Source organism: Xenopus laevis, chromosome 9_10L, assembly GCF_017654675.1.
Source record: "Xenopus laevis strain J_2021 chromosome 9_10L, Xenopus_laevis_v10.1, whole genome shotgun sequence".
In the NCBI taxonomy this organism is placed as follows: Eukaryota; Metazoa; Chordata; class Amphibia; order Anura; family Pipidae; genus Xenopus; species Xenopus laevis.
In genome coordinates, this window is record NC_054387.1 from 818,122 (window position 1) to 836,475 (window position 18,354).

At 43.7% G+C, this 18,354-nt stretch overlaps 2 protein-coding genes across 6 annotated transcripts in view; one reads left to right on the plus strand and one right to left on the minus strand.

The window, feature by feature from the left end:
• LOC108701751 (zinc finger protein 385C) overlaps positions 1–10,965 on the plus strand; it is a 76,773-nt gene extending 65,808 nt beyond the window's left edge. For all 4 annotated transcript variants that reach the window (XM_041575962.1, XM_041575960.1, XM_041575961.1 and 1 more), the window contains 7 exons: positions 1,276–1,418; positions 2,806–2,916; positions 5,523–5,679; positions 7,302–7,607; positions 7,863–8,050; positions 9,009–9,107; positions 9,541–10,965. In XM_041575962.1, the coding sequence (XP_041431896.1) occupies positions 1,276–1,418; positions 2,806–2,916; positions 5,523–5,679; positions 7,302–7,607; positions 7,863–8,050; positions 9,009–9,107; positions 9,541–9,765 (1,229 nt within the window). In that variant the 3' untranslated portion in view covers positions 9,766–10,965. The remainder of the gene's footprint in view (positions 1–1,275; positions 1,419–2,805; positions 2,917–5,522; positions 5,680–7,301; positions 7,608–7,862; positions 8,051–9,008; positions 9,108–9,540) is intronic.
• Positions 1–18,335, minus strand: part of nkiras2.L (NFKB inhibitor interacting Ras like 2 L homeolog) — a 30,232-nt gene extending 11,897 nt beyond the window's left edge. Inside the window, 5 exon segments of one of the 2 annotated variants that reach the window (NM_001096356.1) lie at positions 14,687–14,779; positions 15,645–15,886; positions 17,543–17,637; positions 18,044–18,143; positions 18,315–18,335. In NM_001096356.1, coding sequence (NP_001089825.1) covers positions 14,687–14,779; positions 15,645–15,886; positions 17,543–17,636 — 429 coding nt within the window. In that variant the 5' untranslated portion in view covers position 17,637; positions 18,044–18,143; positions 18,315–18,335. 2 annotated transcript variants of the gene reach the window in all.
• Between the last annotated feature and the right edge of the window lie 19 nt (positions 18,336–18,354).

Consider the following 18,354-nt stretch of genomic DNA (forward strand, 5'->3'; position numbering starts at 1 on the left):
CACCACCTCAGCTTAATACTAGTTGTACTAGTAGTATACTAGTTGTGTTGGTGGATTTACTGCTGATCTGAAGTTGCAAGAAGTGTCTTTTTTTATAATGGACATGGATTTGGAGTTGAGTAAAGACGCATTTCATTGTGCAGAAGAACGGCGCAGAAGAACGGCACAGAAATGCCACCGCAGGTTTCCCTTTCCTCCCCTGCCCCCGGGACATGCTTCCCTATTAATCTGTAATGTTCTCCATTTCATTTCCCACTATTTCTTTCTTCTATAAATATAGATTTCATTTAGTCTTTCCTTCTATAAACGCTTCCCACATTGGCCCTCGGGGGGATCAGGGGAATTCATTTAAACAATGTCACGCTTGGGAGCACTTGCTGCAGTTCCAGTGCCTGTAGTTAAAAGCAGTTTGGAGCCGCAGATAAGGGATTCAATAGGCCCTTCTGCAACAAAGAGGTCACTTTATTTGCACTGTTCTGTTTATCTGCACCAGTCCTGTTTATCTGCACCAGCCCAGTTTATCTGCACCAGTCCTGTTTATCTGCACCAGTCCTGTTTATCTGCACCAGTCCTGTTTATCTGCACCAGTCCTGTTTATCTGCACCAGTCCTGTTTATCTGCACCAGTCCTGTTTATCTGCACCAGTCCTGTTTATCTGCACTAGTCCTGTTTATCTGCACCAGTCCGGTTTATCTGCACTAGTCCTGTTTATCTGCACCAGCCCAATCCAATGTGGTTCAGCAGAGCAGTCTAATATTGACTCCAAAGAATAAACAGTGTACAGCTCCACTGGGTCACGTCTGCATAATAATATATACAGATATATAGGCCCCTAGCAAAATAAAGGGAGGCCTCAATTACAACTGGATCATTTATCCAAGGCTCTAGGTTGCTCCAAGTAGGGTGAGAAACAGGAGTTGGCACCCATATAGCTAGAATGTTGGGTGGCCCGAACATGTTTCTTCACCTGTTTCGTTTATTGTGATAGGCTCCTCTAGTTCTACAGTCCCTGGCAGTGTCCCAGTGCAACTGTAGCATCAAGGGCAATTTACACTCTATTTTCCGCTCCGATAGTTGCCATTGATTCCATTATACACATTGATTACAAAGCTGTGATGAGGACACTATGAATGCAGTTGTTTCAATGCACCCGAAAACCCATTATTGTCATCTTCCACTTCCAATAATCTCATCCCATCGCTGTTTCTCAGAAATAATTAAAATGAGGCATTTACAAAATAAAAAATGCTATAACAACATCTTTTTTTGTTGTAGGTGCTCCAGCCCATGGTGGTCCTTTTTTGGCTTCTCTTGGCTTCCCCAGTCGGCCCCTCCAGACCCACCTGGACATCAAACATCTTCTGACTTTCAGAATAAATGGAGTGTCTCCTCTTAGCCTCTTCCCCAACTTCAATGCTGTAAGTGCCCCTCAAATAAGCACAAACTATTGTTCTGTAGCCTCTGGATCCTACTCTTCTTGGAAGGCCCTGCCAGTGAACCAATGTAATTGATATTAGCTGGTTCTGCCCACTCCAAGGTATAATGTCTTCTCAATTACATCTCAAAGATGGCATTGTGAGGGTTTCTTAAGGATCCCAACATTTGCTTTATCCCCAGAGCCTCTGAATAGGAACTGAGTTTTGTTTATGAGGGTTGAGTTTCATGGAAAATGTTAGATGTACATGGGATGTATACAGTGAACAGAGCTGCCTTGTACAGATATCTATCATATGGCCCAAATAAATCTATAGATGAAAATCAGAAGCAAAGGAATATCTTGAAGCAGAGTGGAGGCCTGTAGAAGGAAATCATTTCTCCAGATAGAGTCTTCCAGGAGTTGAGGAAAAGTCAGAGAATGGAGTGTTTGTTGGATGAATTTTCCCAATCTATAATGGCAGCATTGTCCCAGCTCCTGGCCGGAGGCTTAGCAAGATTATCTTATCTCCAGAGAGGCTGTCAGTGGAGAGGCTGCATTTTAAGGCCGATCGTATTTCTTTGAGAATCTATTTAGTCAAGGAGACAAGTGCATCAGTCTTCCAGGCACAGGGCTGGGAGGGCGAGAGACATTATCAGGGTCCCAAATTCCATTCTCAATGGAGAGTAGCCGGGCAATGCATGATGATTAATAGACTGGGATCCAACAACTCCAAGCCCCGTGTATCTAAAGAATTAGTGAGAAATTGTCTCTATGCGTCACACATACACATCATCTGATGCATTAGGAGCCAGGCGCTTCTCTATTCATGTCTTTATTGTCTATCTTTACTTTACAGGAGTTTAACCACATTGCTCATCTATATACTGTATTTATATATGTTTAGATATTTAGGAAAAGATTTAGAGCTCATTCCATACATAGAAATAGTGTGAAATTCTTGCGTACACATAGATGGACCTGTCTGACTAGTGATCCATCACTAAATCATTCTAAATAATCAAATTCTGTTCAAGAGCTTTGTACAGAGATGTCCCTATCGTGTGAAGCCATGGAGAAGATTCCTGCATTCCTTATTGCTGCCATCCAGGAGCTTATTATATAATGTGTCAGACCAAGTAGCTCGGTTTTACTGGGTGGAAATCTGATGGGTTTGGGTTTATTTGCTGACGGGAGATACGGATATTCAGAACAGCAGTCTCTCGGCCCCTGGACTATAAGGGTAGACTGGATGGATCTCATTGGAGGAGTTTAGAGCTTGTTGGACTGGTTTCCAATGTTGTTTTTATTTCATACAAATGTCCTGACTTGTCTCTTGAACATCTTGAAGTTCTCTTGACACTCTCTTCTGTTTGATTGTCTCTTTGCAGATGGACCCCGTGCAGAAAGCGGTTATTAATCACACATTCGGGGGGCCAACGCCGCCAAAAAGGAGACCTTTTATATCCTGTAATATTTGTCATCTCAGGTTCAACTCCCTGGTAAGTACCAGCTGCTCTGCCACATATATATCAATCATTATCTATTCTTATATATCTATCTATCTATCATTATCTATTCATAGATATATATATATATATATATATATCATTTTCTATTCTTATATATATATATATATATATATATCAATCATTATCTATTCTGATGGTGGAGAAGTTCATTTTCAAGTGAACATTTAGTATTTTATGGATAGATTTGCTTCAAGTAATCATTATTTTTTCTGATATTTGAATCTTTAGGCTTCTGCCTATTTGCAGCCTGTAAGTGACAATAATGTCAGGTTTTTGACTCTGCTGTTATAGACATTGTTATATTGTGTTGATCGTCTTTCTATTCAGCCCCTCTCCTATTTATCTTCGAATAGTAATGTCCCCCTCACACTATGCGGCAGCCCCTCTGCTTCTGTCCCAGTGTGAACCGCAGCCCCCCCCCACCGGCGCCCAATCAATTTGCTGATTTGTCCCAGCAGCCCCCCCCCCTGTCCTGCTGAGAGGAGCTGGGATTCCCGACCCAGTCTCCCCCCCCATTTACTTGTTTAGATAAGAAAGACTTGGGGTATATTTGACCCATTCACATTTCCTGAAGCTTTAACCTGTTAAGTTGATGATACTGGAGTCGGATAATTAAGCTGGGCCTTTATTTATATTCTTCTTTTCTATTTCACGGCAATAATTCTTTGCACTGGAATATTTATATTTTTTTGCCGCTTATGTATGTGCTATAACATGAACAGGTCAATAAAAAACAGGGTTGGTCCTTACTGGTCTTTGAGATCCCCACTATGAAGAAGACAAAGGGTTAAAGAAGGAGAGGAAGAGTGTGAGAGACTGTGGCCAGTGTGTTGTTGTATTGTCCGTCTCTGCTGCTGCAGCAAATTCACCCCCACTCCCCTGTCTGTCATTGTGCCGGGGTCTTATCTGCATCTTGCAGGCCTGCCATCAGCATCAAGCTCATTATCCAACAACAATATCCTCGGAATACAAATAGATCCCAGGCCACTCGGCATCACAATCCCACAACCTTTCTCTTTTCCTCTCCCACCTTCTCTCCTTCTCTGCTGTTTCTCTGACAATGTCACAAGTTCTTTATGTTCCCGGCAGCCCAGGGTCTTTCCCCTCTTTATCTGCCGCTCCGGGAAACAACATTTGTTGAATCAGCTGTTTGGAAAAGCCCCAGTCCTACAGGGAGCCCCATTTATCTTTAAAGGAAAATCCCAAGCAAATTGTTATGGAAGATAAGACTTCCCTGTATAGGTCCCATTTCTCCTCCGTTTATAGGTTCTATATGTTCTATAGGTTCTATATGTGAGCAGCAGATATCTCCTATAGGGTCTATATGTGAGCAGCAGATACCCCTAACCATTGCTATTCATGGCATCTCTAGGATTTCTTATCAGTGAATGTTTTGTGTATAATCACATTCCTTTTCAAGTCTAGTCACCATTTGTTACCCCGTATTTGTCTGGGCCCCCCTTAACTCATAACAATCCACATGTAAACATGACTTTAGTCACTGACCCCTCAAACATCACTTTGGTCCAACTTTACCCTGGTCTGTTGGGTTTAGCCAAGATGTTCTTTCTAAGGGTAAGGCCAGACGAGGAGATTCGGGGAGATTTTGTCGCCTGGCAACTTATCGCCATGTCTTTTGTGCGACTATCTCCCCGAACTGCCTCAGTGTCTTTTCCCCATAGGCTACAGCGCAAAATCGCCTGTGCTAATGCACACGCGGCGATGCGTTTTCAATAGTCGCCCAAAGGCAATTTTGGGCGACTATTGAAAACGCATCACCACGTGTGCATTAGCACAGGCCTATGGGGAAAAGACGCTGAGGCAGTTCAGGGAGATAGTCGCGCAAAAGACGTGGCGATAAGGCGACAAAATCTCCCCAAATCTCCTCGTCTGGCCTTACCCTAATTCACTCCTAACTGTCCTTTTACTTTGCCCCATCCCAGTTAAATCTCTGGGTTCCCCTACTGGGACCACCTCATACTCACAGTTTGGGAGCTACATGTTTGTCTCCCAGGATAAAACTGTGTTTTTAAAACAACAAAACGTCCCTAGTTTCCTCCCCACCGGCAGTAGGGTTGCCATCTGGCCAGTAAAACTGTAGCTTGATGCCAGTTATTTATAGGGAAAAAACATAAAAATATAGGAAGGCCGGTATTTTGTTCTAGGAAAGGTGGCAACCCTGACGGGCAGTAATGTCAGTTACCAAGGGAAAGACATTGGCAAAGAAGACAAAGTGAAGAGGAACCCCAATTCTTTTGTATAAACAGCTGAAAGAATATCAAGGTGCCATGCAGTGTCTGGCCCACTCTTTGCTCTCCCGTGGGTCAGTCGGGCGGAGAGTGTCCCATGTAAAAACATATTTAGGAAGTAATTAGGAGTATTTATTACTTGCCCTTGTCCTAAATGTTTCCTAAATGTTTCCTTATTAAAAACGTCTTAAAACAAGGGCTTTATCCAGAACAGACAATTACGGTGGCCTCTTGCGTTTCCATTAGATTTGTGTTTGAATCCCATGTTAATTAAATGTTGCTTTAATTCGCTCCATCTCCCATTCCTCTCTTATCTCCTTCTCACAGAACCAGGCCGAGGCCCATTACAAAGGGCACAAACACGCGAGGAAGCTGCGAGCATTGGAGGGTTCAAGGCACAGAAAGAAGCAGCGAAATGTCAGTCGAGAAAGAGCAGCGCTGCCCCCGCTGGACAACAACAGAAAGGCCGATGCCCACGACCCCAGTAAGACAAAGACATTTTGCCCCATTGGTGTTGCCAGAAAACTGCTCTCAGTTATTGTATGACAGTAATAAGATTTCTTAATAAGGTTACGTAAAAATTGATATACTTATCCTGTACAACGAGGCTGTTTAAGCAGCAACATCAATTTCTCTCTATGGACCTAGAAAGCACCTTGTAACCCTTTCTGCTTCGTACAGTTCATGCACCTGATTCTAATTGTACTCCTTGTACATGAGGACACACAAAGCACATTCCCCTTTGATGTCTGTTGATGTCGGGTGGGAATATTTCCCTGGGAGGGGGATTGAGATAAGGCTGGAGAAGGAGAAGCATTTGTTAATTGCGTTTGAACTTGCTGCTGGAGATAATTGCTTGATTGTCCCAGCGGGGCTTCTGCTCCCCATCACGCTCACGTGGGGACAAATCAGCTGCAGGAGAAAATATTCTCTTTTACACATTGAAACATTCCGGATAAATGCGACATGAAGCAAACGAATGAGAATTTGTGATCCTGTAGGTACTAATGAGCACACTGACGGGGCAACCTGCACACATGCCCTTTACTCAATACTAACAAATGAGATTTTAACCACAATTTAAGAAAATATGAGAGCAGAATGCAAATTTTCCTCTGGCCAACTATGTATCCAACTAGGTATCCTACTAGATATCCAACTAGTTATCCTACTAGATATCCAACTAGGTATCCAACTACGTATCCAACTAGATATCCAATTATGTATCCAACTAGATTTCCAACTAGGTATCCAACTATGTATCCAACTTGGTACCTAACTAGGTTCCCAACTAGGTATCCAACTGGGTATCCAACTAGATATCCAACTAGGTATCCAACTAGGTATCCAACTAGATATTCAACTAGGTATCCAACTAGATTTCCAACTAGGTATCCAAATAGGTACCTAACTAGGTTCCCAACTAGGTATCCAACTGGGTATCCAACTATGCATGCCGAAACACAATACAGTCATAAATCCAAAGCATTTAACAGGTGGACATAGTGTTGTCCTTCGCCATGACCACACAAGTACTGGGGTACAGCTTGGGTGCCAAATCCGTCCCCCCCATAGAGCCAGATTTCTTGTATATGAAACAGTTCTCCGAGCCCCTCTAGTGCCTCACAAATGGTATCAAGAAGATGAAAAAGCTCTCAAAGTCCTTCAAGCATGTTCTTCAGCTGTCTCAGCAGCAAAGTGCTTTCAGCTACATCTAACAGAAAGTCAAGAAGAAGCCCATATATATATATAGAACAATATTTTACTCACTTTAGACACTGGGCAGTGTCCTATTAATGTGCCATTCATCATTATTGAGTTGTTTCATTCGCATTTTCCATAAGTTTATTTATACGTTTCACTGGTGTCCAGTCCAGTTTCTTTGGTTTCTCTCAACTGGGACTGGATATGCAGCGGAAGACTACCGTGGATCTACTGATACTTTGGAAAATGAAACGTTCCTTGCATATTTTCCTAAATGGATATTTACTATTGAGGGATTGTATTAGATTTGTGTAGATTTGTGCAGCATGTAGTATTATTATTATAAATATGTTTTGTAGAGTGGAGACTGATAGAGCTGCCATTTCTTATGTGTTGCTACAGTTGAACATAATGACATTTCTGGAGAGTGCGGGGAGGAAGCAGAGCAAAGCCCGTTACCCCCGACCCCAGAACCTGCCCTGGAGGAACCAGACGAGGATTGTGCCTCCCCAGATGTGTCCGACAGCTCAATTGAGCCCCTGGATTCTGCAGCTCCGATGGCTCCTTATAGTCCTGGGAAAGGCTCAGAGGACAGCAGTGTTTCTACACAAGAGAGTGAAAAGGAGCAAAAGAGCCGGGAGCACTTGTACTGCACCACCTGCAAAGTCACTGTGAATTCTGCATCCCAACTGGAAGCTCATAATGCTGGTACATTGCTATTCGATCACTTAGCTGACATAACAAGCAGAATTGCTACAACTTCCATTACCTCCCCTCGGTTGGGTTTATTTAGGAAAAGAGCGTGGCATGTCATCATTAGGTAATGGGTACCTGAACATAGTTATAAATGGATTCCATGGTACCAGGAATAACTTCCTAATCCTAATCAAATGGATCCCAAACTGTAAAGCTGCCCCTGAGTTCTAATTCACAGTGATAATGGGTAATTGTGTTTTTGTTTAGGTGCAAAGCACAAATCCATCCTGGAGGGACAAACCACCCCACCAAGGAGAGGCAGGGGCAAAGCTCTTAACAGGACAGGCCGCAAGCCAAAAAGGATCGGCAACAAAGCCAGCGTTGGTATCCAGAATAAGACTTTCCACTGCTCCGTGTGTGAAATTCACGTCAACTCCGAAACACAACTCAAACAGGTGAGACGCTCACCTTACTAATCCTTCTAAATGGCCGGATTTATAGAATGTGTCTGGTGTAGAGAGGGATATTGGAGTGATTTTCAGGCTTTAGAACTCACTGACTAGAATGATTAGCTGTTTGGGAGGTTTATGTCCAGGGTCATGATGGTGTAACGTATGGTATCCCAAAACCCTGTTTGGATTCTTGTTCCCCGATTCACTGGAGGAGATTTGCCAGGGTTGCTTTCTTGCTGGCAGGGGAAGCAGCTGCTCCTTCAGCGTTCATGTCCGGCCCAACATAACGTAACGTCTGGTATCCCAAAACTCAGAGCAAACCCCAAGGACCTGATCTGGGCTCACTCTTCTGCCTGTAGCAGCCGCCTTTGGCTTTGGGAGGAGCCCTCCGCTACTCAGATGCCGCCAGGTCTTAACGTGAGAACTGAGAGTGAAGTCTTGGAACAGGCAGGGATAGTACCGGAGCAAGAGTCAGGAGAGTAGTCAGCTCAAAGCCAATCGGTAAGACGGTAGAAAGTCAGGAGCCAGAAGAGTGGTCAAACAGGGAAGGTTTGGTCCAGGCAGCGATACAGCAAAGGTCAGGAACAGATAATCAGACAGGAATCACATCCAGGAACCATCAGGAAATGGACCAATGTTGGGCAATGAGCCAGTGTAGGGGTTTTATAGCCAGACTAATGGCTTACACTGATCACCTGTGGGCAGATTGGTAACAGGTGAGACCAGGCAGACTTGCAGTTATAAGGCATAGCCATAGAGTAAACCAGAGCCTCAGCTGTCGGATCACATAGAGCAGTGGTATAATGTAGACATCACAGGAACACCAGGTCCCCGGTTCAACTCCAGGCAGGATTATCACAGATGGGTGGTGAGAGTCACAACATATCTCCCTATTTGACTAATAGTATTACTCCTAACAGACAAATGGCTTTAGAATCTAATTTGCTTCTTGGTTTTGCAGCACATGAGCAGCAGGAGACATAAGGACCGACTGGCTGGGAAACCGCCAAAGCCTAAATACAGCCCATTTAGTAAATTACAGAAAAACGCAGCTTTAGTGGTAAGTTAATGCTGAATGACCAATCAGAGACCATAACTTACATCCAACACCAAAAACATTAGCCCCAATTGCATCCAGGCCCAGATTACGAGCCGAGGCGCCCATAGGCTGCTGGGTCCTAGTGCCCTGTGTCCACGCTCATGCACCCCCTCCCTCTATTTGCATTTGCATGCATTGGAGCTATGGGGATTGCAGAAGTACCCAGTACCCCAGGCATCTGTATGTTGCGGCTGGGAGGCGTCACCCCAAAAATGTTGCCGCCCTAGGCCCGGGCCTTTGTGGTGTAATTGCATCAATGGGGGTGTGGGGGTGTTGAGTAGAGTCTTGCAGAAGCTCTGGGAGTTCATGCAGTGATTTCAACTTCAATTCCATCACATTTAATCTCCCATTTCACCTTATTTATGACTTACATGTTCAACTTGTTTTTTCACAGACCCGACTGGCTCTACACAAGCACCTCACTAGGACTCTGGCTGCCCGTTTTCTGCCCAATCCTATGACTCCGCATACAGTCTGCACCCTCCCCGGCCCCCTGACATTGCGCCCAGCCACGGCAGCCGCCCTCTTCCAGACCCCTCTGATTGGACCAGCTCTGTTCCGTAGCCCCACCCCTTCTCTGCGGCCGCCTCCCACTCCCATAATGTTTGCTCCATATTAGGGACGAGCCCCGCGCAGGACTATGGGGGGTTCCTGCAGCAATATCGACACTGCTTCCTCCTGGGGTGCCAAATTATATATCATCATTGCTTCGCACGTGACCCAAAATTAGCTGGACTGGGGGGCAGCCCATGTCTATTGGTTAGCTATGGACGGACTCTACCTCTCAGCATTGCGCTGGGGCCAATAATAATAATATTGGCAAAGAGCAATAAGATTGTCAGCAAGACAAACGGGTAATGACTGGGAATCCCATGTGTCACTGGGAGGTGGGGGGGTCTCTGTGCAATACTAATGCCCTTCCCCCGAATACTATGGAGCTGGGCTGCCGGGGTGCAGGGAGTTGTATGCCAGACAGTTTCACATGTTCTATCCCTGCACAATGGATTTTGGTGCTCACTATACACACACAATATATTCTCCATTCCTATAAACCCCCGACCAGAGGCTCAATGGAAAACTCACTGTATCAACCGACCAAATAATAATCAAACCCCAAATAATAGAACTTTAGGGTAGGGAAGATGAGGTGTAACATTAATGAGACTACTGGAAAGAATAAGATTGCAGATTGTAATAGATATATATATTCAGTATGAGAGAGAGAGAGATATGAATACAATTTGTAGACTAAATATTAATGACACCCCCAGGCTATAAACTGGGGTCACTCCTGGTGGAGGTGGAAAAGTCATGGGATTTCTCTATTGCACAAAGGCTGTAAATCATCCCTAGAGCAATTATGGAACAGATGTATTTATAAGAAATTAAATCTAGTTACCTGGAAATATTTATGATCCCCGTGGGCTTCGTTTGTTTTGCCTGCCCAGTTTAGTTCCCCTTTAATTGCACTTTAGTCCAGTGTAGGGCACAGTAGCATTGCGTCATTATTATTATTGGGGGGTCCCGGCTGTATCCGGAGATGCAGCTCATTCTACACAAGAACCAGCTCTAGACAGAGCCAACACTTGCTGCTTTATCCTAATGGCCCCCATATATTTTAGGCAGTGAGTATTTGGGGGGCCCTTGTGATGGGGTTTTCTTGTGGCCCCCCAGTGCTCCAGGCAACACATTTTCGATACAGACACGACGGGGGGGGGCATGAGTACAAGGGAAAGCAGTGGGTGCCCATAGAGAACTGTGGGTGATGCCCACAGAGACAACATTTCAAAAAAGAGATGTGAGAACCTCCAACAATAATGAGTCAATCAGTTCAAAAATGGAAAAATGTATTAGGACATAAGAGACAAGAGCTGACGCGTTTCGTGATTCATGAGTAAGTGCTCCAGCAGGCCCGAAACGCGTCAGCTCGTCTCTTATGTCCTAATACATTTTTGAACTGATTGACTCATTATTGTTGGAGGTTCTCGCATCTCTTTTTTGAAATGTTGTCTTGGACTTGCACCTTGGGACTGGGCTGAATTGTGAGTATATCCTCCAAGATTTACTTCATCTTTGTTTTTGAATTATTTTGTAGTAGTACCTATTTATATCTATTTTTTTGGCATTGGCACAAACCCTACCATTATGTGATGCCCAGAGAGAATAAACTGAATTCCGTAGTCTTCCGCTAAGTGACCACAAATCTCATTCCCCAAAAATGTGGGATATTTATCAAAGAGAGAAGTTAGAGATCACACAGACCTCTAGAGTGAAATTCCGCATCTCTACATTCATTTCTATGGGATTTTGAAAGGCATATTTATCAATGGGTGAAAGTGAAAGTTCATTCAGTGATAAATACCCCTTTCAAAATCCCATAGAAATGAATGGAGAGTGGCGAAATTTCACTCTAGAGGACTGTGTGATCTCTAACTTCACTCTTTGATAAATATTAGGGGTGCACCGAATCCACTATTTTGGATTTGCCTGAACCTCTGAATCCTTTGCGAAAGATTCGGCCAAATACCGAACCCTGTTTTGAATATGCAAATTAGGGGTGGGAAGGGGAAAACAGTCACGTGATTTCCCTCCCTGCCCCTGATTTGCATATGCAAATTAGGATTCGGATCCAGTTACATACACGCCGTATTCACGTGTAACTTGCTGATCTGGACTATTCCTCCCACGTATGAATTTAATGCAACAGGTTGTCTATGAAATGTTTTCTATGCACTTGCAGATGATATATTTTTAAAAAAGAATATTTAAAGATGGCACAAAGTAAAAGGCATAAAGCAGAGACAGATTATTGATTAATTGAGCGTATTAGAGATGAGGGTGCTGATAGGCCGCAATGGCAACCAATCAGCAAACACAGGTTATGAAATGAAAGCAAAGATCTGATTGGTAGTTGTGTGTTAGTAAACAAGTTCCTCTGTGTTTCTATGGGATTAGAAATATACCGAGGTCTCTGATTAGGAGAATCTACTCGTTTATCTGTTTATATTGATTTACATGTACAGCTTGGCCTCTTTATTCCCCTTATGTCTCCTCTATGGACCGGGGATTTATTAAAAAAAAAAAAAAAAAAAAAGGCAAACTTTGACTGGAAGAAATGTTGCTGCCTCGTTATGAATCCGCACCCCTGAAATGATTGGAGTAGGTGCAATGCTATGAATGATCCTAATTGGAACAATCTCATCCTTCTGCTGCTGCCGCCATTCATATCCCTGTAGAGGCCTTCCACCTGCAGTGAACTACAACTCTCACCTTCCTCCACCAGCCAAGGAGATGTTTCTTCTCAAATGTTGAATAACACTGCTCAGCTATAATAACCCAATGTATTATGCAAGTGTCGGATACTTACTGATAGATCTGATGTTCCTGTAATATTTGCACCCGGCAGCCCGACTCCCCCTGCTGGTAAAAAGGCTGAAGCAGTTACAGCAGATGTACCTCAAACAAGACTTTTTGGTTTTTTTCTTCTTCCTGAGACATTGAGCCCCCTGACACGAGACAAACGTCATTATTCCTTTAACTCACAATGTTGTAGAGTTGGTTTATATGTAACCTGCCCTGAGTCCAAATCGGAATTTAGTGGCCATTTTCCCCTGTGCTTTATTCAAAGCCTCTGAGAGAACCCAGTGCTGACCCCAAACGTTGTTGGGCATTAGACTATTGGCCAAGTTCCAGGTCCTCTACACAAGCACAATGAATCCTGCCGCTGAGGAGCATGGAGTTGAGTGAGCGCTGAAACTGGAAGCATGGCCTCCGGGCTGGAAGGTGAAGGACACGTATGAGTGTTAGCCTTTGGGTCAATGGTTTAGCCATCACCACGAGAGCCATAAAGTCCTGTTTAGCTCTGGGCCAGACAATGTTGAAACTGTCATGTCTACATCCAAAACGTGAACTGTGTCCAAATGACTCCGTCCATACTAATAATAATAATAATAATAATAATAATAACCCTATCCTCCAAACACAGGTGACTCTTGTATATTTATATTGGATGTATCTCAACTAAAGATTAAAGAAATTTGATAAGAAATGTGTGGCTTTGGTTCACGTGTGGTGGATTTATACATAACATATATCATACATTACATTTCTTATACATCTGTTATAGACGGACACTTTATACTCTCCTCCCTCTCGGTGTAAAGTCAAATATGAATGATTTTATAGACACACAGGGAAGGAGCACGGACTTTCATTGTATTATACCTGAGCACATAGAGTTCAGTCGGTGGCTGCTCCCGTTAAATACAGCACAACAGCCTCCATATTTGCTCCATTAAAGAAGGGGAGGTGGGGGGGGGGACAAGGGAAAAACCAATGGAAGAAAGAAAGGTTTTATTTTTGGTTACACGAGCCAAACACAGAGAATAGAGAACATAGATATTTCCTTGTCACATAAGATGAAGAATTAGAAGTGGAACCAAGAGGAGCTTAATGTAACCACTTGTAACATTCACACATATAATATATATATATAAGTGTGTAATCACATAGTCACACAACATGCAAAGCACTGTGGGAAACGACTACTGCAACAGTGTACGTAGTCAGAATGAGCAGTGGGAGGAATACCAAAAGGACAATAGCAATATGAATCGATATCACATTAGATTTCCTATCATCTGCAACGTTACATTTAGGTTTTTAATATTGTAATGTTGTTTTGGCTAAAATTAAGGAATGCACCCGAGTTTTACACATAAAAACAGTTTCCCTTAAAATTCTAACTTGATCCTTTAACATAATAAAACATTTTATATATATAATAAAACATATTAAAAAATACAGTGACCTCTGAAAGCATAAAAAGACCACCGCCCTAGCACTGGGGGTGGTTTATTAATAAACGTTTAGAAGCGGTGCAGTAACCAACAGAAACCATTGTGAGATTCTACTTGACACAGACTATTGGCTTTGCTTTGATATGGATATAATGGAAGGAAGACCCCCCCAATGATGCAATACACAATGCAGTGTCATTTTCATTTAAGGAGACAGTGTGGAACTTCCAGCACTTGACATAATCAAGCCCATGTGCCCCAGTAACTATAGGGTCAATGTGCCCCTTAAAGCAGTTCCAAGTGCAGATGCAAGACTAGAGGGGAGGTGTTGTACCCATTAAATACATTTATATATGCCTTGTGCCCCACACATCATGTAACTGTACTTGTTGCCTGTAATGTAGGAGTGGCATCAGGGTTCCCCCCACTGAAACCCGAGGTAAGAAACATTTTGTTAGCGAGAAACAGTAGGACAATAATCAATATATCATGTATATTCACTGTACATTACCTGTGCTAAATGCCCCACCTCTGCAGCAGTGATCAGAGTGCTATGGATTTCTATATGACGGAGGTGCAAACAAAATATATTCTAGTTTAACTGTCCAGAGAGCCCCCCTTGTTGCGCCTGCTGAGAGGGAAAGCAGATTTGTTCTGGGGTTGAGTCATTTTGCTGGCGAGGGAAATAAAGGGCTCAATCAGGGTGCGGCGTTCATTGACGGACACTTCCCAAAGCTTCACCTTCTCTGCCTTGGCCCATTGTTGTGCAGCTTCGTGATCCACCCGTCTCTGATCCTTCATGTCGCTCTTGTTGCCCAGGACCACAATGGTGACCTACGTATGAGAGACGATGAGCTGAGAGACACCCCTGCATGCAATGTCCTCTTACTCTAACACATGAGTGCAGAGAATAGTAGCGGAGAGCACAGTCTGGGCTGCATTTTGAAGGCAGAGACCTCTGGAAATTCACAGCAACAAATATGGTGCATTGGGACCATGCATTAGCACTTTGCACCTGAAATGCACTTTAGTAAATGATTCACTTTCTGCTTCTTATACTGAAAGTCAGTTGTGAGGCTGAGCAGACTCAACATGTGCTGGGCCGGAGCAAGGAGAAAAAAAAAAAAGATGGGAAGCCCTGGCTCCTGGACTCATGCTATATCTTTGGGCTGATACAGTACGACATTTCTAGCCAAATTCTTTTGTTCTCTGTTGTTTACATTATTTTATGACATTCAATCCTTGATAATAAAGATCTTTATACACAAGTGATCCAAGTGCTACACTCTATTAGGAAGTGAGGGCACAATCACAGCTCTTATTAAATCCCATTCCATTTATAGGACTGAGTCAGGTGAATGCTCGCTGGAAATGAAAGTGAGGAACCTGAACATAATACAATTATCTGTGTATAAGTGCCCTGTTATGGCTGCATGACTCGAATATGTGTGGGGCTAAATACCTTGGGTGCAGAGAATAGTAGAGGAGAGCACAATCACAGCTCCAATTTGCAGACAGAGACCTCTGGAAATTCACAGAAAAGCAGGGGAAGGTGCAACAAATATGGTGCATTGGGGCAATTACTTGGACTTTGTAAATGATTTACTTTTATGTGGTGCATTGAGGCATTATCTGTGTACAAGTGCTAGATGACTATGTGCTGGGACTGAGCATTATTACAAGTTTATTACAGCCATACCTCTTTCTTATCCTTGGACCTGTCTATCTCCTTCTTCAGAGCTTCAACCCGTTTGAAAGAGTCCTTGTTGTCCACACTGTACACCAGCACATATCCGTCTGTCCCGCAGAAGCAGTGTTTGGGCAGCTCCAGTCCATCCTTCAGCCCCCGGGTGTCATAGAAACGAACTTGCTCCCTTACGCCTCGATCCGTCTCCACAGATCCAATGTAAATGTCCTCTTGGGTCTCAATCATGTCTGAGCCTGTGTGAGACACCAGTAAATGAAGTAAAATAAAGGGCCCCAGCAGGATACGTGTACAGGCTACGTGTGCAGGCTACGTGGGCAGGCTACGTGGGCAGGCTACGTGGGCAGGCTACGTGGGCAGGCTACGTGGGCAGGCTACGTGGGCAGGCTACGTGGGCAGGCTACGTGGGCAGGCTACATGGGCAGGATACAGGCATGGCTATAGGGGACTGGTGGTTTGTCCCTGAACTCACACAGCAGGTGGAGTGAGCACTAGGGCAATGAACATGCTCCCTTGAATGTTTTGCCCACAATGTTTCTAAATATACCTGGTATTATAACAAAGATTATTAGCAATGACAGGACCACTGCTGATTTCTGTTGGATGACAGAAACATTCAAAGTGCCCCTATGCCATAGGCCGAAAGTGTGAGCCTATATATTTACCACTTATACGAGAAAACACAGAGGCTGACACTTGTAGCTCCACATAACAGGACTTAGAAAATGCTCTGTGCACTATATCTATGCCTCTGTTACGTAGCAAAATTAAAGAGTGCAGGTATCAGATGATAAAATCCAATTTGATGTTTTTGCAGTTTCCTATATCTAATCAGAATGGAAGATATGTGTGAGTGTTGCACAGGTGAAGCCATATGCTGAAACTAGTCCTGTTGTAAGGCTACTATTAAAGGAGAACTAAACCCTAAAAATGAATGTGGCTAAAAGTAGCATATTTTACAAACAGAACTTATTGCACGAGGCTAAAATTTCAGCTTGTCAATAGCAGCAATGATCCAGGACTTGTCAAAGGGGGTCACCATCTTGGAAAGTGTCAGTGACTTGCACATGCTCAGTGGGCTCTGATTGGCTGTTGAGAAGCTAAGCTTAGGGCTCGTCACTAATTATCCAGCAGAAAATGAGCTTCCCTGGCTGTAATATAAGCTGATGCTACAGGTTTGCTGATTATTCAATTCTGATGCTAATTGCACTGGTTTCTGTGCTGCCATGTAGTAATTATGTGTATTAATTACTAATCAGCCTTATATTGTGACATTTCTATTCTATGTGTACTGTATATTGTGAGTGGCTCCCTAAGCTCAGTAAGTGACAGCAGCACAGAGCATGTGAATCAGTGAATCAGCAGAAAAGAAGATGGGGAGCTACTGGGGCATCTTTGGAGACACAGATCTTTACTGCTAAAGGGCTGTGGTTGCCTTGGGCTGGTACAGAAGCACAAAACATCATGTACAGCATTTCTAGCTACTTCTTTAGTTAGTGTTTAGTTCTCCTTTAAGACAACAATAGTCACTGAGCTCATGAGAATGCCATTCATTCCCACCATGAGAATCCTGCAGACCTGTTGCTGTCAGTAATAAGGAAAGTTGGCATCCATGCAAGCCCACCAGATAATGGAAGTCATAGGAGAGTAGTAATAGGAGCTGTATTCTGCCCCCATGCAGAAGTGTCATATAATTTGTTCAATATCTGACTAAACCGTCTGATCCCCTGTGCAAGGGAGGCCCCTAAAGAAAAATGAAATGCCAGACCAACAAGCAGCCTTGTTCTGGGTATAAATGGGCACATTCAGTGATGTGAGAAGCCAGGATGGTTTTTGGCTGGAGATTGAGGTTTCCCGTCAGTACACGTAGAAGACGTATAAAAGAGACTTACCAACCACATGGTTCCCATATAAGAGTTGCTCCAGGATGGAGGTTTTGCCCACGCCGTGCTGCCCACAAATAACCACCTTGCAGCTCTTCCCCATTCTAGAAAAGACAAGAGAGAATTAGAGAAAAGAGACACATGAGGAGGGCTATGGGCCGGGGACAAGCAGCAGTTACAAAACAATCCCATTTGGAGCATTTCTGTTACTCCCTGTGTGTCTGGTATCCATAGTGACACTGTAAGCTCTTGGGGCAAGAGAAAGAAATGTTTGTCTATTGTAAAGATCCAATGTCACAGCTGCTTCTATATTCTAGAAATATCTTCACAGAGAGGCTGATGTTGTTGTTGTGCAGGAGCTGAAGCCCTTGTTATTAGTGACACACAGTTGTACGTATGACTGGCTGACATTCACTATCTCTCACACACAAATCTATAAAGATAGATAGATGATAGATATAAAGCCATAACAAGACAAACACATAAGGCTCCTGCCTTGTTTACTCTCACCTTCCTCAGGGAAGCGCAGCAGCTGTGACAAACTCGGCAGCCTCGTTCCTTCCTGTTTCCTGTCAGATACCGGAAGTGCGGCAAGGAGAAACGTCAAGAGCTGCAAATGCGACCAATTAAGCGAACGTGAAGCCGCAACTTAAAAACATCTTCATTTGTTTATAGCGTCCGACCTACACGTTATGTATTAGTTTATCTAAACCTAAAGACAGATGACATTACAAAGACTCGGCGACTGCTAATACCATAGCAACCTACGGGCACGCCCCACCTTTCCCCGCGCTGGGATTTCCGTCCGGTCTAGCTCGCGC